Genomic DNA, 24,593 nt, shown 5'->3' on the forward strand with positions numbered 1-24,593 from the left:
TCATCTGGTTTTCAGCTGTGTTAAATCATAATGGTTTCATAAATGTGTTCCATCAGACTGAAATCTAATTAAAACTTGCACAGAAACACTCACACAGTTCACTCGCTTTCTATCTATTTATTGTAAAATTCAGTTCACTTATCACATTAATTCTGTAACATTTAATCACAACACTGTACATTCAAATGTATGCCACTTAAGGCTTGTTACCAAACTTGAACACCAGGTGCCTGGTATGACAGTAAAGGAGATATGTTTAAATATAAGAACATTTTACTATTCTTGATGCAAAACAAAAATCCACTGTGTAATGGTTTTGCTAATTAATATCTTGAGAATTTTTAAATGTGAATGTGTTTTTATTGGTACTTGACACTCATAAGATAAAATCTGGTACATGTAACGAGGGAAACATTTTATTTGTGAACATAAATCTTAAGTCTACAATATAATATATGAAACAAGTTTTTACGAACTTAAATGAAATCCTTCTTGGTGGCACTGATGGAAGCTCACAGCACAGAGTCTACAGTGGGAGGAAACAACACCTGCCAGAGAAATTCACATGGTTGGGCAGGTGATCCAATGTATTTTCCTGGTCAGAAGTCACTGATCTTTCCAGTACCTATCCTCTTATTCAAGGTGTTTCTTATGTCACATCAAACATTTCATCACCTTCTATGATCAATACAGACAGATTTAAGTAATTCTAAGACCCCATTTATTTTTTCAGTCCTGACAAAATTTCCTCTTGATCTTAAAAACAGAAAAACGTGATAAAACTTAAGGGAAAATTTAAATACAACAAAAGACGATAAAGAACCAATTAATTTTTTTTTATCAACACGAAAAAAAAAGTGTTTAATAAAATTACGCTCCTGTTCCCTTCATGCCAATTCCTAATTGTATAACCATACAGTTACATCAGTGTATTTACATCGATCTACTTAACGGGACATCACAATCAATTTTTTTTTTTTAATCTTTCTCTTAATTTCTGAATTAATGCATTAGGTACAGGTCTTTATATGGTCGGTATTTGCTGAGAAATTAACAGATAAAATCAATAATTAAATCAGATAATTACATAAAAGGAAACCTGAAATGTCAGCCAACAACATAATGGATTTAACATCAGTATCAGAGGGAACAACAATATGGTGTCCGGAGCGATGGCGGTGGAACTGGAATAATCCCCGAGCCAGGAAGTCAGTATGACCTATGGAAAGACTGCAAACAATGAAATAATTGCTGTAGCAATGAGAAACATCTCGACATGTAAGCATGTGTGTTGTGAAGAGGGCCCCGAAGGGCAAACATGTGATGCTGAAATGACAAATGTTCTAGATATGTATAATGAATACAGTTTAAGCTGTTATCAGCTGTATAATGTTCTTTGTACATTCCAATTCACAACAGACTGAATGTAGAATCTTAATAAATTATTTTTATGCAAAATTCTTAGTTGTAAAAAACTAGTTTTCCTGTTTGAAATCCGATATGAGCTATAATATTGACATTCTTTGTGGACTGTAAGTATTGAGATAGCACCATGCCATACAATATGTAATTAAGGGGTATAAATTTGTCCAACCAGTTTCTATGTCATTACTGTCTGTGATGTCCCTTTCAGCTGACTTGAAATGCATTTATCTTACTTTACCTAATTTGAATACATGGACATGTGTTTATTCTAAATAAACAAGAAGTTCATATCATTGATTTAAATCATCAATATGAATGAGTAAACATAAAAGACTTCTGTATATTTTTTTGTGGGTCTGAATTTTCGTGGGTTTTTTTTTCAAAAAATCACTAGGGATTTTGTTGATGAATGTCTCTCAATACACTTCATGGACATATGAAATCATGGACTAAAAGTACACAGTAAAACAAATGTATGAAATTCCCTACAAAAATAAATTATTTTACATTACAGGGCAATAACTCTGTAATTAAGGGGTCGCAGGCCCTGAATTTGAAAATTACTCAGAATGAGTTGGGTTTCTTTTTTCTCCAACTCCGATGCAAAGATTCAAAGAAGGAAAACAACTTTCCTGCAATTGTTTTATCAGTACACATAAATATTAACTGTTCCAAAGACTGTGATGTCGTAAAGAAGATGGAATGCAGAGGAAAGCTGAGAGAAGCAATATGACCTAATATGCGGACGGCCATATTTTTGAGGCTAGTAAGCGAAACTAGTTTGTAAATAAACTTGAAATGTCTCATCACACATTTAAAGATTTCCTGACTTATCAGAATTACTTGCCAAGAAAATTTAAACTTGTCGAAATTCTGCAGGCATTAATTTCTCACAAGTTCACAGAACCATTCATAACAAGAACATTTTGTACACTGACAAAAGTGGAGCTCTTTCAAAAGGAGATTTGTACCACTGATAATTGTAGCATATTGCTTTAAATACAAATTATATTGCAAATGACGTTTGGAGGTTGGTGTCTTAGTAAGGTAAAACAGTTATCAATCCACATATATACCACAGGAAATATTTAAAGATTGGTGTCTGTAACTTTATATCTCAAAAATGCTCCAAATTAGACCTCATATTCAAATGTGACCTCATATTCAAATGTAGAAACATCAAGAGTCATCAGCATTATTTGTGTCCTTATCTGCCATAGCTGTCTCTTTAGCTTTTAAAGCTTTCTCTAGAATTCTCCTTTTCCAGTCTTTATAATCAACATTTCCACCACTCTCCTCTGAATCTTCAATCTTTGTTCGTTTACTTTCCTCCTCTGTGAGAGTAAAACATTGAAATCAACTTGAATTCAACTTGCACATTTTAGGTAATGTATGCTGCTTTTATCACTTTATAAAGATAAAAACAAAGAAAAATAGCTATAGTTCTTGTTCAGTTGATTATACCATCAGCTTTCAATAGTGATGAGGATTGAGACTACCTTGTCATGTATAACTGATCAGAGCAGAAAGGATGTCTTCAACATATTTGTCTTTAGAACTAAAGTTTACCTTTCATATGACGCTCAACATCATCCATCAACGACTGTCGCCGTTTTTGATTGGTTGATTTCACCTTGCTTTGTTCACCTTAAAAAGAAGACAAGTTGTTTTATTGACATCTAACTGACATTTCTAAATAACACGTCCTGTTCTATAATTTTTTTAAATTTTTTTTTTATTGTCTGATATTTAAATCCCTAAGAGTATACTACAGCATAAGGCTTCAGATTCAAAGTTTCATTAAAATCTTTCTAACAAATTGAAGTAACCAATATTTTAGTTTCCTACAAGCACTAAATATTGAAGTAAAAAATTGTAACACAAACACTGTGAAAATATGAAACACTAAATTCTTTACTATACACAATATCATCACTCAGTTATCCATACCAATGATTGTCTCCACTTGTTTTTCAAGATCTGCCACCAGGCGATCAAAAGTTGTCCGCTTGATTCCACACACCTCCACAATTTTTTTTCTATCAACTTTTGTCTTCAATTTCCTGGTGTCATTTTGAAAAACAAATACCTCTTAAAATATTTCTTTCCTTGATTGCAAATATTTCAACCCTTCTTATAAAAGCTACAGTCCTATGAATCAGAAATAACCAACGAAATAAATTTCATCACCAAGAGTCACTTTTTGGATTTTGCTCAGAAAAAAAGTTACAAATTTACAACAAAAATTTTTGATTTTAACTGAAAAAGAAAAATACAAACCTTAACAAAAATTCACAGATTTCTACAGTGAAAAACTATGAAGCTACAATGTTGAAATCAAGTTCAATTCTGATAGATGGAAGAAAAAGAGCTACATACACACTTTACAGAGCTTAACATATTCTAGTCCAAAAGTATTTGACAACAATTAAAATCAAACTTAAGATATGACTAAGTATGATTTGAATTTCCAATTTCTTAACCAGGAATCAGCAATTAAATAGACTATTAGTTTGGTGTTCTCCTCACCAAACCGAATGGGGATTAGCTGCAAACCAAACCGAATGGGGATTAGCTGCACTGTTTGTACAAATCTTTGTTCTCCTCACCAAGAATGTCCAGTTCCAACAGAGGGAGAATTTTGAAGAATTTGCTCTATTTCCACTAGTAGGCCCTTCTCCTTCCTCCTCTGGGGGCCAGAACCCGCTGTTCATACAAAACTGATCCCTTCCCCCACACGTCTCAGACCAAATTTGGACAGAATTTAGGCATTCCATCCCTCCCTCGCTAGGGGCTTCCTATCAAATTTATCATGTTTAACCAGAATATAATTACACCCTCTCTAGTGAAATCCTTACCTGCAGGCAGCATACAGAGCTGAGGCTTGGAACATAGGGGCAGAGAAGTCCATCTGAGAACAGGACTTACTGTTATGACTTTCTTCATATCTATAATCACACAAGACAACATTATGTCAATATCTATATCTAAATGTCACCTTCAAGTGACAAGTAAAAATCATCCATATTCAAACAAATTCCAAAACCATTTCATACACACATCTGCATGATATATGATAAATAGAAAATAGAAAATACGCCATACCTTTAAAACATGAATGTCATAGTTGCCATATCTATTTATAAATATACTAGATGGAAGTTTACCTTAACTGATGCCAACCTTAATATAATCAGGCATGTATTGGGTAATGCTGAACCTAAACTGTTGAGAGGTTTTCAAAGGGCAATGAAATAAATTAAATTATAGATTACATTTTGACAACAGCTTTACCTTTACCATAACCAATAAAAAAAATTGCAAGGTTTTCAATTTTCGGGATGGGACAGGATGTAACAGATAGACATCCCCTTAAAATGGCACGTAGACATTAAGCATCACACATCAAAAAGAAAGCAACTAATATAATACAAATTATTTTTTAATTTCTTAATTATTCTTAATAAAAAATCAATCTTTAGAGAGTTAAGCAAAGTGCTTAGCCAGAACAAACAGTAATTTCACCAAACAATTCAATTAACCAGTGACAAGAAGTATACTTACACATACTGGACTTGGATATCAAGTTGGTAAAAACCAGACTCTGTTGTTTTATTGAACAAAGCTTAATTGGACTTTCTATATTTGTCAAAGGGAGTACCACATACATACATTATCATTCTTTAATAAATTAACATATCACAGCCATTTTTTATCATGGACACAGGTGTCCATTGTTGATTGAACATTTACCTCTGAAGGGCCTGTTCAGCTAGAGTTACTGCCCCTGAACAGCCAAACTGTACAGCAAGGTCTTTGATAGTTTGTTTGACCTCAATCTCCAACATACTCTCCAGGGCCCTCAGACCATTGGAATACACTTTCTTATTCACACCAGAAAGACGAATGGCTTCTGTCTGTTACAAAAATATACAATTTTATGTGCAAATTCTTTCATGGAGACACTGCAGCATATCACATATAGCTACTGTATAAGACACTTCATGAGTGTTTCATAAATTTTCAATGATCATGGTTTCTGCTTCCAACACTCTTACAAAAATTACATCCTCAGTTAAAAATCATGATTTGTTAAGACAAGGAAAAACAGTACAATTAGAACACTGTACTTCCATCACAGAAACAAAAGCAGCTATTTCTTTTACCTTGTTAAACCACAAAAATACATTAATAAAATTTATGCTACAATAACCAAAGACGGTCAGTACAATGCATTTTACTGAAAGTAAGGGGGTTGGGTGGACAAGTTGAGCATGCATGTGAAAATGATCATTTCATTAATTTCCATATAGATCATATGTATACCAACCCTGGTACAAGATGATTTTTCCCTCACATTACATTTGGCCAAAGTTCTGACATTCATCTTCTCAAAACAGGGACATAGTGTCAGAATATTTGGACCATCCAGGAGTTAAGAAAACATTCACTCTCTGTATCCCTTGAACATTTAATGGCAAAATTGATGTACTAAGCAGAGTAATTTGATTGGTCTAGAGTAGGTTTCGGGAGAAAAAAATTTGACCAGTCACAGAATGCTACGCTCCTTTGAAGATCACATTGGAGCGACAGCCAACTTCAAAGCCAGTAGGTCATTCTGTTATGTGATGTCCTAATTCATTTAAATTGATGTACATCACAGGATCAAACTAGTGTTCTCGTCTTATCCACAAGGTGTCTCAAATGAAACCTTCAATTTTGTTACAAAATTTTCCAGATGTGCAAAGAGCATATACGTCCCTGCAATCGTGCACGTAACCACTAAAGTATTGAAGATGAATTTAAACTAGGGTTGGGCTTATATGAAAAAGTCAAAAAAAAAAAAAAAAAAGCATTGGTCTGTTATTTTACCGAGTAGTAATATACCTAACCCTGCTTATTACAAGGAAGTGGACGTATTACCAGATACACGTAAATATAGTAGGTTGAAGATAACCTTAGTGATAGGCTGTCCAGTGGACGAGGCTGCCAGGTCCAGACACATGATAAGTGGGCATGATCCTGTGATACCAAGTGCTGTCAGCGATCCACTGCCAACACGTATATCCATCAGCTGTTGTAATTCCTTCGCCTTCCTGTAAAACACGTCAATGTCATTTCAGGAAATCATTACAAAATAAAAGTTATCCATATTAATGAGAGGAAATCCTCATATTCCTCTCTATAAAATCACATTGATCTAAGAAACTTACTGTATCGTTCTATGTGAGGAAATGCCCAGCTTTGAAGACATTACACTCATCGCTTGTTTACTCATTTTCGCGAATGTTAAAATTTCGTCAGTTTTCCCGCGATGTTGTTTTAATTAAGAATCTGGCCCATCGTAACGTTTGTGTTACATGATGTGACGATTGTAAGCGTGTTATTCACGCAGAAGGCCATTATAAAGTGATGAAAGAATGACGTAAAGGATAAAGACGGGGAGATTTATTTTCAAAACGCTTTATATCTATACATTATTTACTGTACCTGTACCCATAATGAGTGAATTTATTTATATTTCAATATAGTTAAAAATTTATGTTGATATTCTAAATAACCCCAGGACAAGAAAGTATGTAAATAGATAATAGCAGCGCAAAAAAGGTAACTAATTTAAATTACTGATATGAAACCTTTACATGCCTGAAAATTAATTTGTAAAATGATGTAAGAAAAAATCATTCATTCTTTCCAATATGCATGTCTGTATGATATAATAAAATTACTAGCAATACGTATTTCCGGATATAAGCATCTCCTCCGATTCAATTTAAGCTCAATTATATTCTACCTTGGTCACATGATACCAATATGGTGGGAGGTTGATGAGGAAGATCATTAAAAATTCCTACCAGATATTACTGCGAGATTTACCGGTTATACGTCCATATTAAGTGAAAACAGTCATGGTAATATGTGATGCGATGCCATTATACTGATGTGCCATGTTTGAAGGAAATTAGTTCATTCTCAAACAAGAAAAACCACAAGTTAAACATATTTCGCATGACATTTATGAAGTGGTTGGGCGGGGGGAGGAAGGGAGCAAATGCCATTCACCAACCTAGGAATAAGGGGGCCGAACAAATATATTGAATGAACATTTATCAACTTAAAGGAGAATAGTTATTTTATAAGTGAATGTTGTATTGTCTATGTTTACAAAACTTAAAGTCCAGAGAGTTCGATCTACATCATTTTGTCAGAAGCCATTAAATTATCTATACTATGAATTTAGGTATGCATATAGATTTTATGCTTTGTTGTGCCACTGACGTTACGCTTATACGTGTACCTGCATGTGTTATATAAGTCAAATGTAAATGTAGATGATGCCACTCTTAAGTGGAGGACTGTACATATAACCTGTCACTCGTGTCGCGAACACACATGATTTGCTTTAGTAGAATATTAAAACAATCCAAATAAGATTTGCCTATAAAACTTACACACTTACCTGTACCTCTTATGTCTTTTTAGCCTTCCACACCACAACTATCTCCCCAAGAGGAGCAGGAGAAACTACTTGAAGAAGCTAATAACATTGTCAAGAATCAGTCTTTCCAGATGAAAAGATGTTTGGTAAGTGCATCAATAAAATAGTTATCCAACATGAAATATAAAACAATTGAACATCAGTTTTTTATCCCAACACATATTTCCTGCAGTTTAAGAAATAGTTCTGGTTTTGGATTGAATTTTAATATTAAATAATCTTAGTATTAGGGTGCAGTACTAGTCATAACAGAATTTCATTTATAGAATATGCAGGCTTTGATAACTTTCAATGTATAATCAAAATTCAGTTTTCTTCAATAGATTTTAAATGTATTCATGAATATTGATTTTCATATCAAAATCCTATTGGAGATTTATGATATCAAATTCAAGAAAACTTGCAAGTCACAAATTCTAACATGGACAAATTTTCATATAAATAGGAGGTGCCAGAAAGGTAAAAATGTAAAGATTCATAATGATACATTAAGTGTTGAATGGAATTTTTCTTAACTGAGACTGATTTATGGAATAAGCTGTGAATCAAATGAAGATTTTACATACCTTTTGTTAATTCTGTCAACTGTACATTTTCTTTACTGATGTAGGACAAAGGAAAGCTGATGGATGGTCTTAAGCATGCATCTACCATGCTTGGGGAGCTTAGGACATCTATGTTGTCCCCTAAAAGTTACTATGAACTTTGTATCCTTGTCATGCTAGCTCTCAGATTTATCACAATGCACACATGGTGCAGATTGGTCAGTTTCTACAAATTTTTTCCCAGATCAAAGTATATGAATATTGATCATACTAAAATCATGGTATCCTTGACCTTGTTCAGACATGGCGATATCTGATGAGTTACGTCACCTTGAATTGTATTTAGTGGATGAATTTCAAAAAGGTCGCAAGGTTGCAGATTTGTATGAATTGGTACAATATGCAGGCAACATTGTCCCACGATTGTGAGTATTTTACTGTTGTAGATTTGTTAGATACTTTACCTGCTATTTTTTTGTCTAACTTTCTGTGTGAATGTAAATTAAGAATTTTCTACCGTTCTTTGAGAAAAGTACTGGAATATGGTAATAATAACAAGCTATTTAACAGTCAAAAATGTTGACCAGAGTGGAACATGTGAACACTCCCAAGCATTTAATCATTTGAATAAAACATCTCTCAGATTGTGATTGCTAATGTATACAGAAAATAATGGCCAAGTTTTTTTTTAAATCATAAACAAAGGTCTTGTTTTAATGGCCTGTATACAATTATTTATATCATTTAAGTAACACACTTATGCTTTTGATATCAGTTAACATTCAAAACTTTATTCCCCTGGTTCCAATCACAGTTGACCATTGACTAGTATTGACGACTTGAATCAGCTGTATATCAATGTATATACAAATAATGATTTTAGCTGTATTACAGTACTATAAAGTGATTCTCTGAAAATTCTTTTCAAATATAGCTCATGAACCCAAAACCTGACTGCTTGTGAAAGGTTCAAACAATGCTGTGATCTTATATGTCATTTACCAGTCCAGGTCAGCTCTGACTGATTATACAGCATTTGGGATCAAGTGTGTTTGAGCATGAGCTTCAACATTGATATTGAGAGCCATTGATAGATTGTTCTTGTTATACTGCTGTTGTTTTCTACAGGTATCTGTTGATAACTGTTGGTGTGGTATATATCAAATCAAATGAGTTGTCACGGAAGGACATCCTAAAGGACCTTGTGGAGATGTGTCGAGGTGTCCAGCACCCTTTGCGCGGTCTCTTTCTCAGGAATTACCTTCTTCAATGTACAAAGAATGTACTTCCTGACAGTGAGGAGGACACATCAAGGTATAAAAAAAACAGAGTTTTTATAAATGAATATGAAATAACTTGTAGTTCATTGTTCACAAACATATTTTCCATGGTAATGATTATAGATATCATTATTCAAAATGAGATGGTAATATTAACTTTGTCTCTGCTTACATGTTAAATCTTTAAATCTACAGTGAGAATTTGTAGTTTGATAATTATTATTGATGTAAAATATGTAAAAGTTTTATTGTGAAATTCTCTAGCAGCTATTAATTGTATGAAAGTTCTTAGGGTCTAAGATGCTATGGATTTCTATAGTGGAAAATTGAATTATGGCAAAGGTTTGACACATTTTGAGTTAAAACTTTCTGTCCTGACCAGATTTTACATTTAACTCTGTTTCAACAAAAGAGGCAGCAGACATATACCCTATATGTTTTACTGGATTTATAGTACATTGTATTAATTTCTCGTGGAATCTCTTTGTACTTTTGGATTTGAATATTGTACTTAATGAGTTTTCAAATTCAATATTTAAGACATCTTAAATAACAAAAGCCTGTTTCTCTGTAATAGTGGTGATTATGAGGCTGGCACTGTACTCGATTCAATAGACTTCATCTTGTTGAACTTTTCGGAAATGAACAAGTTGTGGGTGCGTATGCAACATCAGGGCCATTCAAGAGACCGTGTGAAACGTGAACAAGAGAGACGGGAACTGAGGATCCTGGTTGGCACAAATCTTGTCCGTCTAAGTCAGCTTGAGTGCATTGATATTGAGAAGTATAAAAAGGTGAGGATCTACACCTGGTTAGAAGATAGTCTTGTACCAGACATAAGAAACTATCACTTTCAGATAATATGTTATTAGTATATATTAGAATAGATGGTTAAGTTTAATGAGAAGCTTTTAGAAATGCAAAATGCTTAGTGCTATAAAATCAACTTTTCTTATTGGAAAGCTTTTCTGTCTTTTATATGTAAAATTGCACATCTTGTTTCATACTAGAGTTGTCAAACTGCCTGAATCGTCCGACCAAATAAGTGGTAGATCAGTTGAGACTTTAATTTTTAGCTCACCTGGCCCAGATATAGTAATGTTGGTCATAAAGATTCAGGTGAACAACACAGGTCCTCTGGGCCTCTTGTTCCTCTTTATTTGCATATTGCAGCCAGACAAAATGCCATTGTTCATAGAGTGTTGCACATGATATATAAATACAATAATTGAAATAAATCAGAAAAAAAATATCATGTTACCATGAGGTCGCTTCAAACATGTGTATTCTTCTAAACATCGTTTAAGGATTAATTTGATAGATATTCCCGTTTCTGTTTTTCAGTTGGTATTACCGGGAATTCTGGAACAGGCAGTGAGCTGTAGAGATCCCATTGCTCAGGAATATCTGATGGAGTGTATTATACAGGTAAGCTCGTTACTTATTGAAATGTATTTCCAGTACCTAATGGGTTTCTATCCCCTTACAGTTCAACATCTGTCAGAACATTCTTCAAGTTTTTTTTTTTAATTTTTTCCAACTGTCATCAGATTTAAAATTCATATGTATGTTTTATCTGGTGCTAAAAACAAAATGGACGACAAAGTGTTTATCAATATTTCTCCGAAAGCAATTCAGGGATCATTTTCCAAACTCTCAGTTTCTCTTCCGTGATAGATAATTAAGGTGTTATTGTATGACAAGCTACTTGGTAGTACAACAAATAATTTAAAGTAATGAAGGAAAAATATACAACTTAGTTAAAACCTATAAAGATCATACAAGAGGGGATGCCAGGAGTCCCTCTAGAATCTCTTGTCCAAATCATACTTTCAGATGATACATTTTTTAATGGTTTTTATGTTCTTTTCAGGTGTTTCCTGATGACTTTCATCTACAGACATTAAGTTCATTCCTCAGAGCATGTGCAGAACTCCATGAAAGTGTTAATGTAAAAAACATTATCATTGCACTTATTGACAGGTGAAGTACCATAATTAACCAAGTCAGATTTAAGATTGATCAGCAGATTCACATTATTGACTCTTCTAGTCAAAAGTGTTTACATCAGGACCGGACATAAACATTTTTGCTAGCATTATCATTCTGAACATTAGTATAAATTGTCAGCTGTTGCGATTTGGAAAAAGCATACATTTAAATGAGGGAATTTCTAAGAAATAAAAACATTATCAGTACGTTTTGTTTACATAATAATTATTAAAAGTGCTTTTTGTTAAAAGGCTGGCACAGTTTTCCCAGAATGAGGAGGGACAAGGCATCCCACAGGACATTCAGCTGTTTGACATCTTTTCACAACAGGTCTCACAGGTCATACAGGTAAATATAGCTGGACAAGTCATACAGGTAAATATAGCTGGAAAAGTCATACAGGCAAATATAACTGGACGAGTCATACAGATAAATATAGCTCGACAAGTCATACAGGTAAATATAGCTGGACAAGTCATACAGTTAAACATTGTTTGACAAGTCATACAGGTAAACAACAAAGTATCAGACAAGTCATACATGCATACAACATTGTGTCTTGACAAACATAAGAATCATGTCTATACATTGTTCTGTCATTAATCAGCATATATAGTCAATTGTCACTCATATTACACTCATTTTTGTTATATGCTTGTAGAACTTTGCCCAAAATCTATCAGTAAGATCAAATAATTGCTTTTTGTAGATATATTTCTGTAAAACTGATGTATTGAGTGTGTACATTAAAAGCTACAAACAGGATAACTGATGTGACAGTGATACAGAACCTGCTTGATGTGAGTAATATTTCCTGTCTTTATTACGCAGAATCGACCTGACATGCCACCTGAGGACATTGTATCCCTCCAGGTGGCGCTGATTAATTTGGCACTTAAGTGTTACCCAGAAAAGACAGATTATGTAGACAAAGTGCTGGAAACAACAGAGGAAATCTTCAATCGACTCAACCTTGACCAGTAGGTATCATAGTGTGTGAGAAGGAGACCTTCCCTTGTGTTGTTAATGACTGAGTGTCCAGCCATTCTTTGTGTTGTTGATGAATGAGTGAAGGGCCACCCACTCTGTTATTAATGAAAGAGTGTGCAGTCATCCCTTGTGTTGTTAGTGAATGCGTGTACGGTTATCCCATGTGTTGGATATACTAAGAGGAGGTGCAGTGTGCCACCACTCTGTTGTTAATGAAAGAGTGTGCAGTCATCCCTTGTGTTGTTAGTGAATGCGTGTACGGTCATCCCATGTGTTGGATATACTAAGAGGAGGTGCAGTGTGCCAAATCCAGGGCTTTCAAACCCATAATTAGAGTTACTGCCCTTTGTTAAAATTTCCTTTCCTGAGTATTACTTTGTCCACAGTTAAACATGGATCATGAAACTTAATGTATACATATGGCATACTAAGACGATATGTAGTGAGCCGAATTCAGGTCTTCAATTCTTATTTACAGAGTTACTGCCCTTTGTTAAATTTCCTGTCCTGAGGATAACTTTGCCTTCATTAAAACAGGGATAATGAAACATGATATATGCATTGATCATACTAAGATGATGTGCAGTGTACCAAATTCTGGGTCTTTATTACAGAATTATTGTACTTAGTTAAAATTTTGTGTCCAGTTAGGCAATAAAGTTGTTTTTGGGGAGCATTCATCATTTTCACTGATACTCTAGTTTTGTAAATTCATTGAATAGCAACAGATAAGAAACAATGAAATAAATCATAATCCAAACTTAAATTAAATAATACGAGGGCAAAATATGCACACTAAAAGACAGATTTACAAAAGAATACAAGGAGAATAAGACAAGGCATTCCTGAAGAGTAAGCATCTTCTGTTTCATCAACTTTATCCACCATGTAAGTCTTGGTCAATACAAGTAAATAATGTTTGGTTCTCAAAGGAACCAACAGGTTTACTTTAGGAGCACCATACACTGCCAGTTACATATTGCACAAAGAAATAGAATATAACATAGATATCAATGAGATAACAGATCTGATTAGGCCTAATTACCAGGATTCTTGTCATATGATTATGATATATTTATGCTGTGATGGTTTGCTTCACTAACACAAATCTCTGTTCACAGTTTGGAGCATGGCAGTCCGGTCTCTAAAGAATTGATGAGACTGATGAAGATCCCGGTGGACAGCTACAACAATGTGCTGATCGTGCTTCAGCTAGGACACTTTGGACCCCTGTTTGAATACTTTGACTTTAAAAGTAGGAAAATAATGAGCTGCTACATCATCAATAATGTACTGGAGAATGACACATTTATACCCACACAAGAACATGTGAGTTTGACATCCACTATATTTTCCAAAGAACAGAACTTTTGTTTAGAATGTGTCAAGACAGAATATTGTATACTGCCTTTTTGGGGATTTACTTCTATGGATGTTGAAATGTTGTGATTTTGCAACCCTAGGGTGTGAACTGTTACTTGATTGGCTACTTCAATATCCCCTACATCTTCCTTGCAGTATATACTGGTATAATTAATTTAATTGACTATGTTCCCTACATTGAGTGTTAACTCTTTTGTGATTGGCTAGACCTGTATTCCTTGTAGTATGTACTGGTATTTGATGGCAAGCCATTCTCAGACTTTTTATTCTACTGACTAAAACATTTGTGTCCCACACTTTTGTAGGTGGACAGTATCCTGAACATTGTAAATGTTTTAGTACAAGACCAAAATGACCAGCCTGAGGAGCCAGAAGATCCTGAGGATTTTGCAGAGGAACAGGGCATTATGGGAAGATTTATATATCTGTTACAAGCAGAGGACCTGAACCAACAATATCTTGTAAGACAATTTGTAGACAATCTAACACTATCTAGACACATCACAGCAATCACTCAGTCTATAGAACATCAAATTAGTGCAAGCTGAGGTGCATGGTCCAATCCTATCTAGGTCACATTGTATTTTCCAGGAAACTGATATCATAGACACAATGGGTCTCTTGCATGATGTTCATTAAGTTAGCTACCAGCTACTCTTCAAGGAAACTTCCTCAAAATGACCCTGGATCTTCACATGGTGATTGATCCAGCAAACAAGGAAATTAAAACTAAGAAACACAATGTAAAACATCGTTTGTAGATACTACACATTGATGGCCTTGGTTCCCAGAAATGTGAAGATTTATTTACACAAAGGTCTCCTATTTCCTGAGAGCATGTCCTGAGGAAGTATGTCATTGGAGATAAATAAACTTAAAGAAATCCCAGCAACTAGGGTAGTAATTTTTTTTTTACCAAAAATCAAACCAAAAAAACAAAAATATAACATTAACACCATCATCAACATTTTTGTATTCAGAAAAGAGATGTCCTGTTTTTGGAGATTTAAACATTGTCGAAACACTTTGTTACTGTTTTTTTGTTTTGTTTTTTGTTTTTTTTTGGGTTTTTTTTGTAAATTTTGGGCATTCCCGTTTTCCAAATTACATCAAATATGATGTCTTTACATTGTTATGTTGTTTCCCTTGTCTGACATTGTCAACAAACAGTTCTCCAGCAGTATATGACATAAACTCAACATGGAGGCAAATGCTTCAGGGAAATGTAATGTTTTATTTTGCTTGGGAAATACAATATTTTGTTCCCCTGACAGAAAAATCATTAACACTTTTACAAAGATGAGGTATTATAATATATCACACAGCATAGATATGCAAAGTATGTGATATGTGCACAACACACAAGAAACAACATTCCTACATTGTAATTATAGAATGTGTAATATAAAGACCATAAAATAGGTGACATAATTGATTCAAAAGTGAATTGGGTTCATGCTTAAAGATATTTATAACAATTTTATTTTTCCCTTCAGATTCTGAACACAGCACGAAAACACTTTGGCAGTGGGGGTGATCAAAGGATAAAGTTCACCCTACCACCGATTGTCTTTGCTGCATACAGACTTGCCATGAGATATCGTGATCACCAGGAAGAGGTGAGTGGTGAAATTTACCTGTATGTCTACACAAGACAACTGTTCGCGTGTGATTAACCTTAATGTTAAGAAATTGGCCCTCCATGATGATGGGATGCTTTATACATTGTCTGCATCACTCTGTATGAGTTATATCCCACTATTAGTCTACCATTAACATGGTTGATCTAGTTGTCTCACTATCTACCCAGTATCATTCCAGTTGTCCCACTATCAGTCCATCATTAATCCAGTTGTCTCACTATCAGTCCACCATTAATCCAGTTGTCCCACTATCAGTCTTCCATTAATCCAGTTGTCCCACTATCAGTCCACCATTAATCCAGTTGTCTCACTATCAATCCACCATTAATCCAGTTGTCCCACTATCAGTCCACCATTAATCCAGTTGTCCCACTATCAGTCCACCATTAATCCAGTTGTCTCACTATCAGTCCACCATTAATCCAGTTGTCCCACTATCAATCCACCATTAATCCAGTTGTCCCACTATCAGTTCACCATTAATCCAGTTGTCTCACATAAGTTCACCATTAATCCAGTTGTCACTCTATCAGTTTACAGTTTATCCAGTTGTCCCTCTTTATCTAGAGTAGTCTTACTACTAAGGCTTCATTGGTTGTCTCATTGATAAAACAAAAATATTTATACTGAGGTACAGAAATCAATTACATGTAGACTTGTTATCTACACTGGTATAGGGTTGGCTTCAGCATTTACATTCTAACCCTAAAATCGGTTTAATCTGTTTTAATAGATTGTATTGTGTCATTATTCCAGGATGAGAACTGGGAGAGGAAATGTCAGAAGATTTTCCAGTTTTGTCACCAGACAATAGGAGCTCTGATAAAAGCAGAGATGGCTGAAATCCCACTGAGGCTATTTCTACAGGGAGCCATGGCTGCAGGACAGATCGAGTTCGAAAACCATGAAACTGTGGCTTATGAGTTCATGTCTCAAGTATGTATTGTGAATTAATACTTTTGTGCATGGATAGGGATTTTGTTGTATTTTCATGTCTTTATCTCTGTGACTTAAGTTTAAGCAAGGAACAAAGTGATTCAGCTTTCATTAAAATGTGAAGTATTATTTAAAGGTCTATGATTGAATGGAAACAGATTCTAGCGTATTATAGTAAGTGTAATTGTTGATAAACAACAAAATGCAATTAGCACAATCACAGTTCAGTTCTTTAAGTGTAAAAAGTGTTAGATAAGAAAAGTGCTAAAATGTGTTTATTCATTATATATGCATTTAGATTAAGATGTTATAAATATATGAGACATATAGTATATATAACAGATAGAAATACAAGAATTCTCATTTAGGTATAAACCAGTGCCCTTTTGGATGGATTAACCAGTGTGCAGTAAAAGGGGGAAAAATAGAAAAAATTGATATCAGCACACAAAATGAAATTTTAATACTTTCCATGTTTACATGCTTCAGAATATCTTCTTGGCATCACCACTTTGTCACCTTGTCATTATGTTTAAGTTTTGTACTGGTACAGAATTTATTCAAAATCAAACATGACAGTTGATGAGTTGAATGGAGAATTTTCATCGCTGTTTTTTTTTAGTTTCATAATTCTCTGGATTTTTTCAGAAATATACCATCAATATTGCTATCCAGGGCTCTCACACCCAATTTGGGAATGGGGCCCAGGGCCCTTACAATTGGGGAAAATAACGTTGATTTCCTTAGAATTGGGGAATTTGGGGTCTAAATTGGAAAAAAAAGATACTAGTTTGCATTGGGAATTTGGCCCCAAATCTTGCAGATCGAGAGCCCTGCTTTCTGATTCTATTAACATCGATAAAAAAGTCAAAGGTTAGATGAACATTCACCTGGTTGAAGTGGTTTTCTCAAACATTGCCAATTATGTCTAATAATTTTATTTACTTTAAAATTTTAAATCCTGATAATGAAAGTTAATGGCATCAAATGAGGAGATTGATCTCTGATCCACATGTATATGGATTGCTTATCCTGAAAAAGAGAAAGTACATCTTTGTATAAACTTGATTCACTTTTAATGAATTAAGTAAATACTGTCATCTTGCTCTGGATAAGCAATCTGACTACTGCTCTCTGATTAACGACATCCATGTGTAATAGGAACATACAATGTTCCTTGGTTATTGTAGAATTGATTGTGTTTTCCAATTTATACTTTAAGCCAGTACATTGTGTTCTGTGATTTCTTCAGGCATTCTCTCTGTATGAGGATGAGATCAGTGATAGTAAGGCACAGTTAGCAGCAATCACCCTTATCATCGGCACACTGGAACAGATGTCTTGCTTTGGGGAAGAGAACCATGAGCCCCTGCGCACTCAGTGTGCTTTGGCTGCATCCAAGCTTCTTAAGAAACCTGACCAGTGTCGTGGAGTATCAACATGTTCACATCTGTTCTGGTCAGGCAAAACCTCAACATCTGATGGACCAGTGAGAATTTCTTTGTTACTGAGATATCATGCAATACTGTGGTCTGTGTATAGCTGATTCATTGGTGTTCAAAGTATGCTTTATCAGATCTAATTATACAGCGTGAGGATAAAGACAATTTTTTTCTACATTGAAAACATTTTTTTCTGAACTTGAGCTGAGAAATAAATATTGACATGTGAATATATTAAGAAACGAAATATTTTGTAATGTAGTTTAAAATAAGTGATTATTTTTTCCAGATGCAAGATGGAAAAAGAGTTGCAGATTGTCTAAAGAAAGGAGTGAAGATAGCAAACCAATGTATGGATGACTCTGTGCAGGTTCAGCTTTACGTGGAACTGCTAAACCACTATATATACTATTACGAGAAAGGTTGTGACCAGGTAAGTCCCGAAACCACTATATATACTATTACAAAAAGGTTGTGACCAGGTAAGTTCCGAAACCACTATATATACTATTACAAGAAAGGTTGTGACCAGGTAAGTCCCGAAACCACTATATATACTATTACAAAAAGGTTGTGACCAGGTAAGTCCCGAAACCACTATATATACTATTACAAAAAGGTTGTGACCAGGTAAGTCTCTAAACCACTATATATATACTATTTCGAGAAAGGTTGTGACCAGGTAATTCTCTAAACCACTATACATACTATTTTGAGAAAGGTTGTGACCAGGTAAGTCTCTAAACCACTATATATATACTATTTCGAGAAAGGTTGTGACCAGGTAATTCTCTAAACCACTATACATACTATTTTGAGAAAGGTTGTGACCAGGTAATTCTCTAAACCACTATATATACTATTTCGAGAAAGATTGTACCAGGTAAGTCCCTAAACCACTATATATACTATTACGAGAAAGGTTGTGACCAGGTAAGTCCCTAAACCACTATATATACTATTTCGAGAAAGATTGTACCAGGTAAGTCCCTAAACCACTATATATACTATTACGAGAAAGGTTGTGACCAGGTAAGTCCCTAAACCACTATATATACTATTTCGAGAAAGATTGTACCAGGTAAGTCCCTAAACCACTATATATACTATTACGAGAAAGGTTGTGACCAGGTAAGTCCCTAAACCACTATATATACTATTACGAGAAAGGTTGTGACCAGGTTAGTCCCTAAACCACTACATACAAGAAAAATTGTACTAATGGCGTATTGCTCTTTGTAAGTCTCTACAGTTTGTATATAAATTGTTACGGACTATCATGTTACTTACGGTTTTATGGAATAAGATCACACTATATCAGGTAAAAGATAAAGATAGTTAAACCAACATTTATCAAGGCTTTCTAAACCACCCACCAAAAAAAGTTGAGATTGTTAGTTTTATACAATTGAAATTAAACACGTGGACTATTACAGGTGTATTGAGTACCAAATGGCATAGTAAGATATTTGACAGTGAGTTGAAATATTCTCAAATGGCAGTAAATTTTCCAGTGGCATTTATATACTTCATCTGTTTGTCACACTGTAACACTGACACTCAGCAATTTCAAAGAAGTAGTTTTATACGTGGCAAGTTAAGTACACTGTATACACCTGCTTAAGAGAGATGCAATGTAGCCACCTGATAAAGAGAGATACAATGTATACACCTGATAAAGAGAGATACAATGTATACACCTGATAAAGAGAGATACAATGTATACACCTGATAAAGAGAGATACAATGTATATACCTGATAAAGAGAGATACAATGTATACAACTGATAAAGAGAGATACAATGTATACACCTGATAAAGAGAGATACAATGTATATACCTGATAAAGAGAGATACAATGTATATACCTGATAAAGAGAGATACAATGTATACACCTGATAAAGAGAGATACAATGTATACACCTGATAAAGAGAGATACAATGTATACACCTGATAAAGAGAGATACAATGTATATACCTGATAGAGAGAGATACAATGTATACACCTGATAAAGAGAGATACATTGTGTATACCTGATAAAGAGAGATACAATGTATATACCTGATAAAGAGAGATACAATGTATATACCTGATAGAGAGATATAATGTATGTACCTGATAGAGAGATACAATGTATACACCTGATAAAGAGAGATACATTGTGTATACCTGATAAAGAGAGATACAATGTATACATCTGATAAAGAGAGATACAATATATATACCTGATAAAGAGAGATACATTGTGTATACCTGATAAAGAGAGATACAATGTATACATCTGATAAAGAGAGATACAATATATATACCTGATAAAGAGAGGTACAATGTATATACCTGATAAAGAGAGATACATTGTGTATACCTGATAAAGAGAGATACAATGTATATACCTGATAAAGAGAGATACAATGTATATACCTGATAGAGAGATATAATGTATGTACCTGATAGAGAGATACAATGTATACACCTGATAAAGAGAGATACATTGTGTATACCTGATAAAGAGAGATACAATGTATACATCTGATAAAGAGAGATACAATATATATACCTGATAAAGAGAGATACATTGTGTATACCTGATAAAGAGAGATACAATGTATACATCTGATAAAGAGAGATACAATATATATACCTGATAAAGAGAGGTACAATGTATATACCTGATAAAGAGAGATACATTGTGTATACCTGATAAAGAGAGATACAATGTATATACCTGATAAGCTGTGAAAACGTTATGCAAAATGCTAACTTTACTTTTTCTTGTGTTTTTTTTGAAACAATTTTCTTTATACTATCACTTGCGTATTGTCATTAACTATATTTTACATATATATAAAACCCTTCTCCAGTGTATATATATGTATACTCTATCAATTTTATTGACTGGTGATTAAACATGATGGAAATGTTTATCTACAGTATTTGAAGCATAATTTATTTCTATTTTTCAGATAACCGTTCAAGTGTTGATCCAGTTAATTACCAAAATCAAAGAATTAATACCAAACTTAGAAGCCAATGAAGAAACAGAACAAATACACAAACATTTCCAAAACACAACAGAACATTTACAACTGAGAAAAAACAACCCAGAGCCTGATGGTCCATCATACGATGCACTGACAATATGAACAGACTCCTTAATTGGCCATTAGGTTGGCAGGTGGTCATGCTTCAACAGTTTCTATGATCATGTAAATGCTCAAGGAATCATTGTGAGATGGAGGACCACAACAACCACCTGTGTTTCAGCTGAAGTTAAGGAAAGTGACCATTATTAACAAAGATGTTATTCAAAACCATCGTGTATGTAGTGATAATGTCTCTGCAATTTCATATTTACTTAGCTCCATTTTCTTTCTTGGAGTTTTCATAATTTAATAGGAACTCTACTGGTTTTCACACAGCCTGCATCATTTCATTGGAGAATGGAGGATACTAATCAGATATCAAACGCTGAACTGGTGTCTAGAACGACTAAGAGCATTTTAAAAAATTCTGTTTTGTAACGTTTTATGTCAAGTTAGAATGGCCTATACCTGTAGAAGATACAATTCACTTAGGACTTCACTATAGTCTAGGCAGGAGTGAGAAGTAATGACCAGTGCAATAGGTCATAAGGTCAGTTGGGTTTCCCTGTCATTGAAGTTGTAACTTTGTCCTATGTACTGTTTCTTGTTCTAATAATATTGTGACTTACCGCTGATCATGAATATTTCCATGTCAGTGTTTAAGATTTTTAATCAATATCAAAAAACAAACCCTTTTAACTTTTCACATTTTAGATAAACTTTCTTTGAATTATGATGCCTCATTCAATTTCTCACTCATGCCGAACAAGTACGCTCAATTGCCTAAAAACAGATATACATAGTATTTATATATATATATGGGACTTATTTGTTGCACTTTTTTAAAATAAAAGTTTGGAAATGAATAGACTGACCTAAAAACTAATCTATTCATTGTTGAGGAAAGGCTATTGAAAATATTAAGTTCGCCCATTAGAATTCATTTAGAAGTGCTAAATGATTTCAAAATTAATACAGTGTATTGAAAATATCCTGTGTTAAAATTCATAAAGAAGTGCTAAATTATTACTTAATGAGTACATTGACCATTTGAATTGTAGAATGAATCACCTGTCACTCAGTCTACAACTTGAAGTTACATATGAATAAGGAAGCGTAGACACTGAGCTAGTTTTCAAGATTATTCCAAAACTAATGACAGTATGACAACTTATTCTCAAGAGTTACAGTAGCATAACTGGAAAAGTTTTCCTCCAGTAGATTTCTTTTTACATTTCAAGTAAAATTAAGTCATTTTGATGTAAAAAATATTAACTGCTTAATATGTTCATGTATTGAAACAAGGTTAATGCCTGTGAGGAAGTTTTGCCATTATACACCTGTAGAAGATGGTGTGCTTGTGTCAGCCCTATGTAAGTGCTGCTTGACAGTGTTTGGTATATGTCTTTACAGTGCATTTTTTCTCGTTTATTCAAGTAGATATGCAGTTAAATACAAGTATATGTCAACCAATAAATTATTCAGGTGGTACCTTGAGTTATATATTATCATTTTCTTGGCAAAATATACTCCTACTGGAAAAGATTCAAAGGTTATTATAGAAGGTTATGCAGGTCAAATGTTGAATGTAGGTTGCAGTGATCTACCTCTGGTGTGCAATCAACAAGTACCCTCTTCCCCACACATACACATAGATATTTAAGATTCTACATGAAACACTACACCTGATTTACCCAGGTAACTTCCTTAAACCTTATCCAAATTTTTCTAAGATCTCAAAATACGCGAAACACTACAACAGAGATACTACTACTGATATTGCTGTACGAAGGCAAGAGGTCAAAATATACTGAAACGAAAAAAAAACGCAACTTGGAAAATTGTTATTAATTTTGTATTAAATATACATAGCTGTATAAAAATCGCGGAAATAAAAGTGCACCCTGCCTATCACCCTAACCAATGTTCAAAATCAACCAGGTGTGACGAGAAACCTATGCACATCCGGCGCGGTAAAAACCGTGCCTGTACAAACATGCGTTCTTTTTCATTCAAACCAGTATCAATTTATCACTAACATCGAGACACATCATCGCCAATACTTTTGCAAACAATAATTCCATTTACAATTATGCCATGGTTATCACAAGTTGATAGAGGACGTGCTATCGCGATGCTTATGGCAGGAAGCACGCAAATTCACGTCGCTCGACACTTCAGAGTTCACAAATCGACTATTAGTCAATTAGTTTCACATCTTAACACCACAGGAAGAGTCGATGACCGGCCGAGATCAGGACGTCCACGCGTAACGTCGTGACGTCAAGACCGGGTTGTTAGGCTGGCACACTTGCGTAACAGGAGGTTAACGGCTGTTGAAACGGCAAGGAATACGATTGGTAATCATAACCATCGGATTCATCCCCAAACAGTGATCAACAGACTGCATGACGCTAATTTGCGAGCAAGGCGACAGTATGTTGGTTTACCACTAACACCGCAACGTCGAGCACGTCGTATGCAATGGTTGACGGCACATATGCCCAGACGTTTTCCTATGAGACGTTGGAGGTCCATGCTCTTCACCGATGAATCTCGATTCATGTTATTTCGAGCAGATGGCTGTCAACGTGTGTACCGGCGTCGAGGCAAACGTTTTGCTGATGCCTGTGTTTTGGAGCATGACCAATTTGGGGGTGGATCAGTTATGGTTTGGGCGGGAATCTCCCATGGTTTGAAGACACCTTTGGTGATAGTCAATGGGAATTTAACGGCCGTAAGCTATCGGGATGAGATCCTTAGGCCCCATGTTGTGCCGTTTGTTAGGCAGCATCATCTAACCTTGCAGCAAGATAACGCGAGACCACACGTTGCAAGAGTCTGTAGAGACTTTCTTGCGACACAGAACATTTTCCTATAGATTGGCCTCCATATAGCCCCGATTTGTCCCCAATCGAGCATTTGTGGGATGAACTAGACAGAAGAATTCGCAATCGCTGTAACCCCCCAAATACCCTCCCCCAATTAGCAAATGCACTCGTCCAAGAATGGAATAACATTCCAATACAGACAGCCAATGCCCTGATGAACTCGATGCAACAAAGAATTTGAGTTGCTATAGCTGTTCGAGGAGGACACACACGATATTAGGGCACGGTTTCAAAACTGCTGCCATTTCAACTTGGATTCACGTAGGGTACTGCCTATCATGACCTTCTAGCGAAGTGACCTTTTCTTAAAAATCTCCAAACATTTAGAGGATGTTACATCAATATTCAATATTAACTATTACATATGAAATTTAGACATAATGCTCACAACTCTTATTTTATTAAACCTACAATTTGAATTTGCATTCCTTATTCGTTTCAGTATATATGTCAAGAGACATACTTTTAGTACAAGACATAA

The 24,593-nt window shown here is 34.6% G+C and overlaps 2 protein-coding genes across 2 annotated transcripts; one reads left to right on the forward strand and one right to left on the reverse strand.

Moving 5' to 3' along the window:
• Positions 1 to 1,861: 1,861 nt before the first annotated feature.
• Positions 1,862 to 6,722, reverse strand: LOC132560641 (origin recognition complex subunit 6-like). Its single transcript, XM_060225304.1, has 7 exons — positions 6,639 to 6,722; positions 6,383 to 6,521; positions 5,179 to 5,342; positions 4,284 to 4,373; positions 3,376 to 3,488; positions 2,995 to 3,072; positions 1,862 to 2,759 (listed from the first exon to the last, which is right to left on the reverse strand). The coding sequence occupies exons 1-7, from the start codon at positions 6,701 to 6,703 to the stop codon at positions 2,605 to 2,607; spliced, it is 804 nt and encodes a 267-aa protein (XP_060081287.1). The 5' UTR covers positions 6,704 to 6,722; the 3' UTR covers positions 1,862 to 2,604.
• A 526-nt stretch (positions 6,723 to 7,248) lies between these two features.
• On the forward strand, positions 7,249 to 22,703 carry LOC132560631 (vacuolar protein sorting-associated protein 35-like). The gene is made up of 17 exons (XM_060225293.1): positions 7,249 to 7,337; positions 7,909 to 8,010; positions 8,535 to 8,631; positions 8,771 to 8,894; positions 9,598 to 9,783; positions 10,327 to 10,543; positions 11,094 to 11,177; positions 11,623 to 11,732; positions 11,993 to 12,089; positions 12,573 to 12,721; positions 13,853 to 14,060; positions 14,420 to 14,575; positions 15,611 to 15,733; positions 16,514 to 16,693; positions 17,946 to 18,182; positions 18,425 to 18,568; positions 21,102 to 22,703. The coding sequence occupies exons 1-17, from the start codon at positions 7,335 to 7,337 to the stop codon at positions 21,279 to 21,281; spliced, it is 2,397 nt and encodes a 798-aa protein (XP_060081276.1). The 5' UTR covers positions 7,249 to 7,334; the 3' UTR covers positions 21,282 to 22,703.
• The last annotated feature ends 1,890 nt before the right edge of the window (positions 22,704 to 24,593 follow it).

Source organism: Ylistrum balloti, unplaced genomic scaffold (assembly GCF_031769215.1).
Source record: "Ylistrum balloti isolate Yb309-2 unplaced genomic scaffold, AGI_CSIRO_Ybal_v1 Utg371088, whole genome shotgun sequence".
Lineage (NCBI taxonomy): Eukaryota > Metazoa > Mollusca > Bivalvia > Pectinida > Pectinidae > Ylistrum > Ylistrum balloti.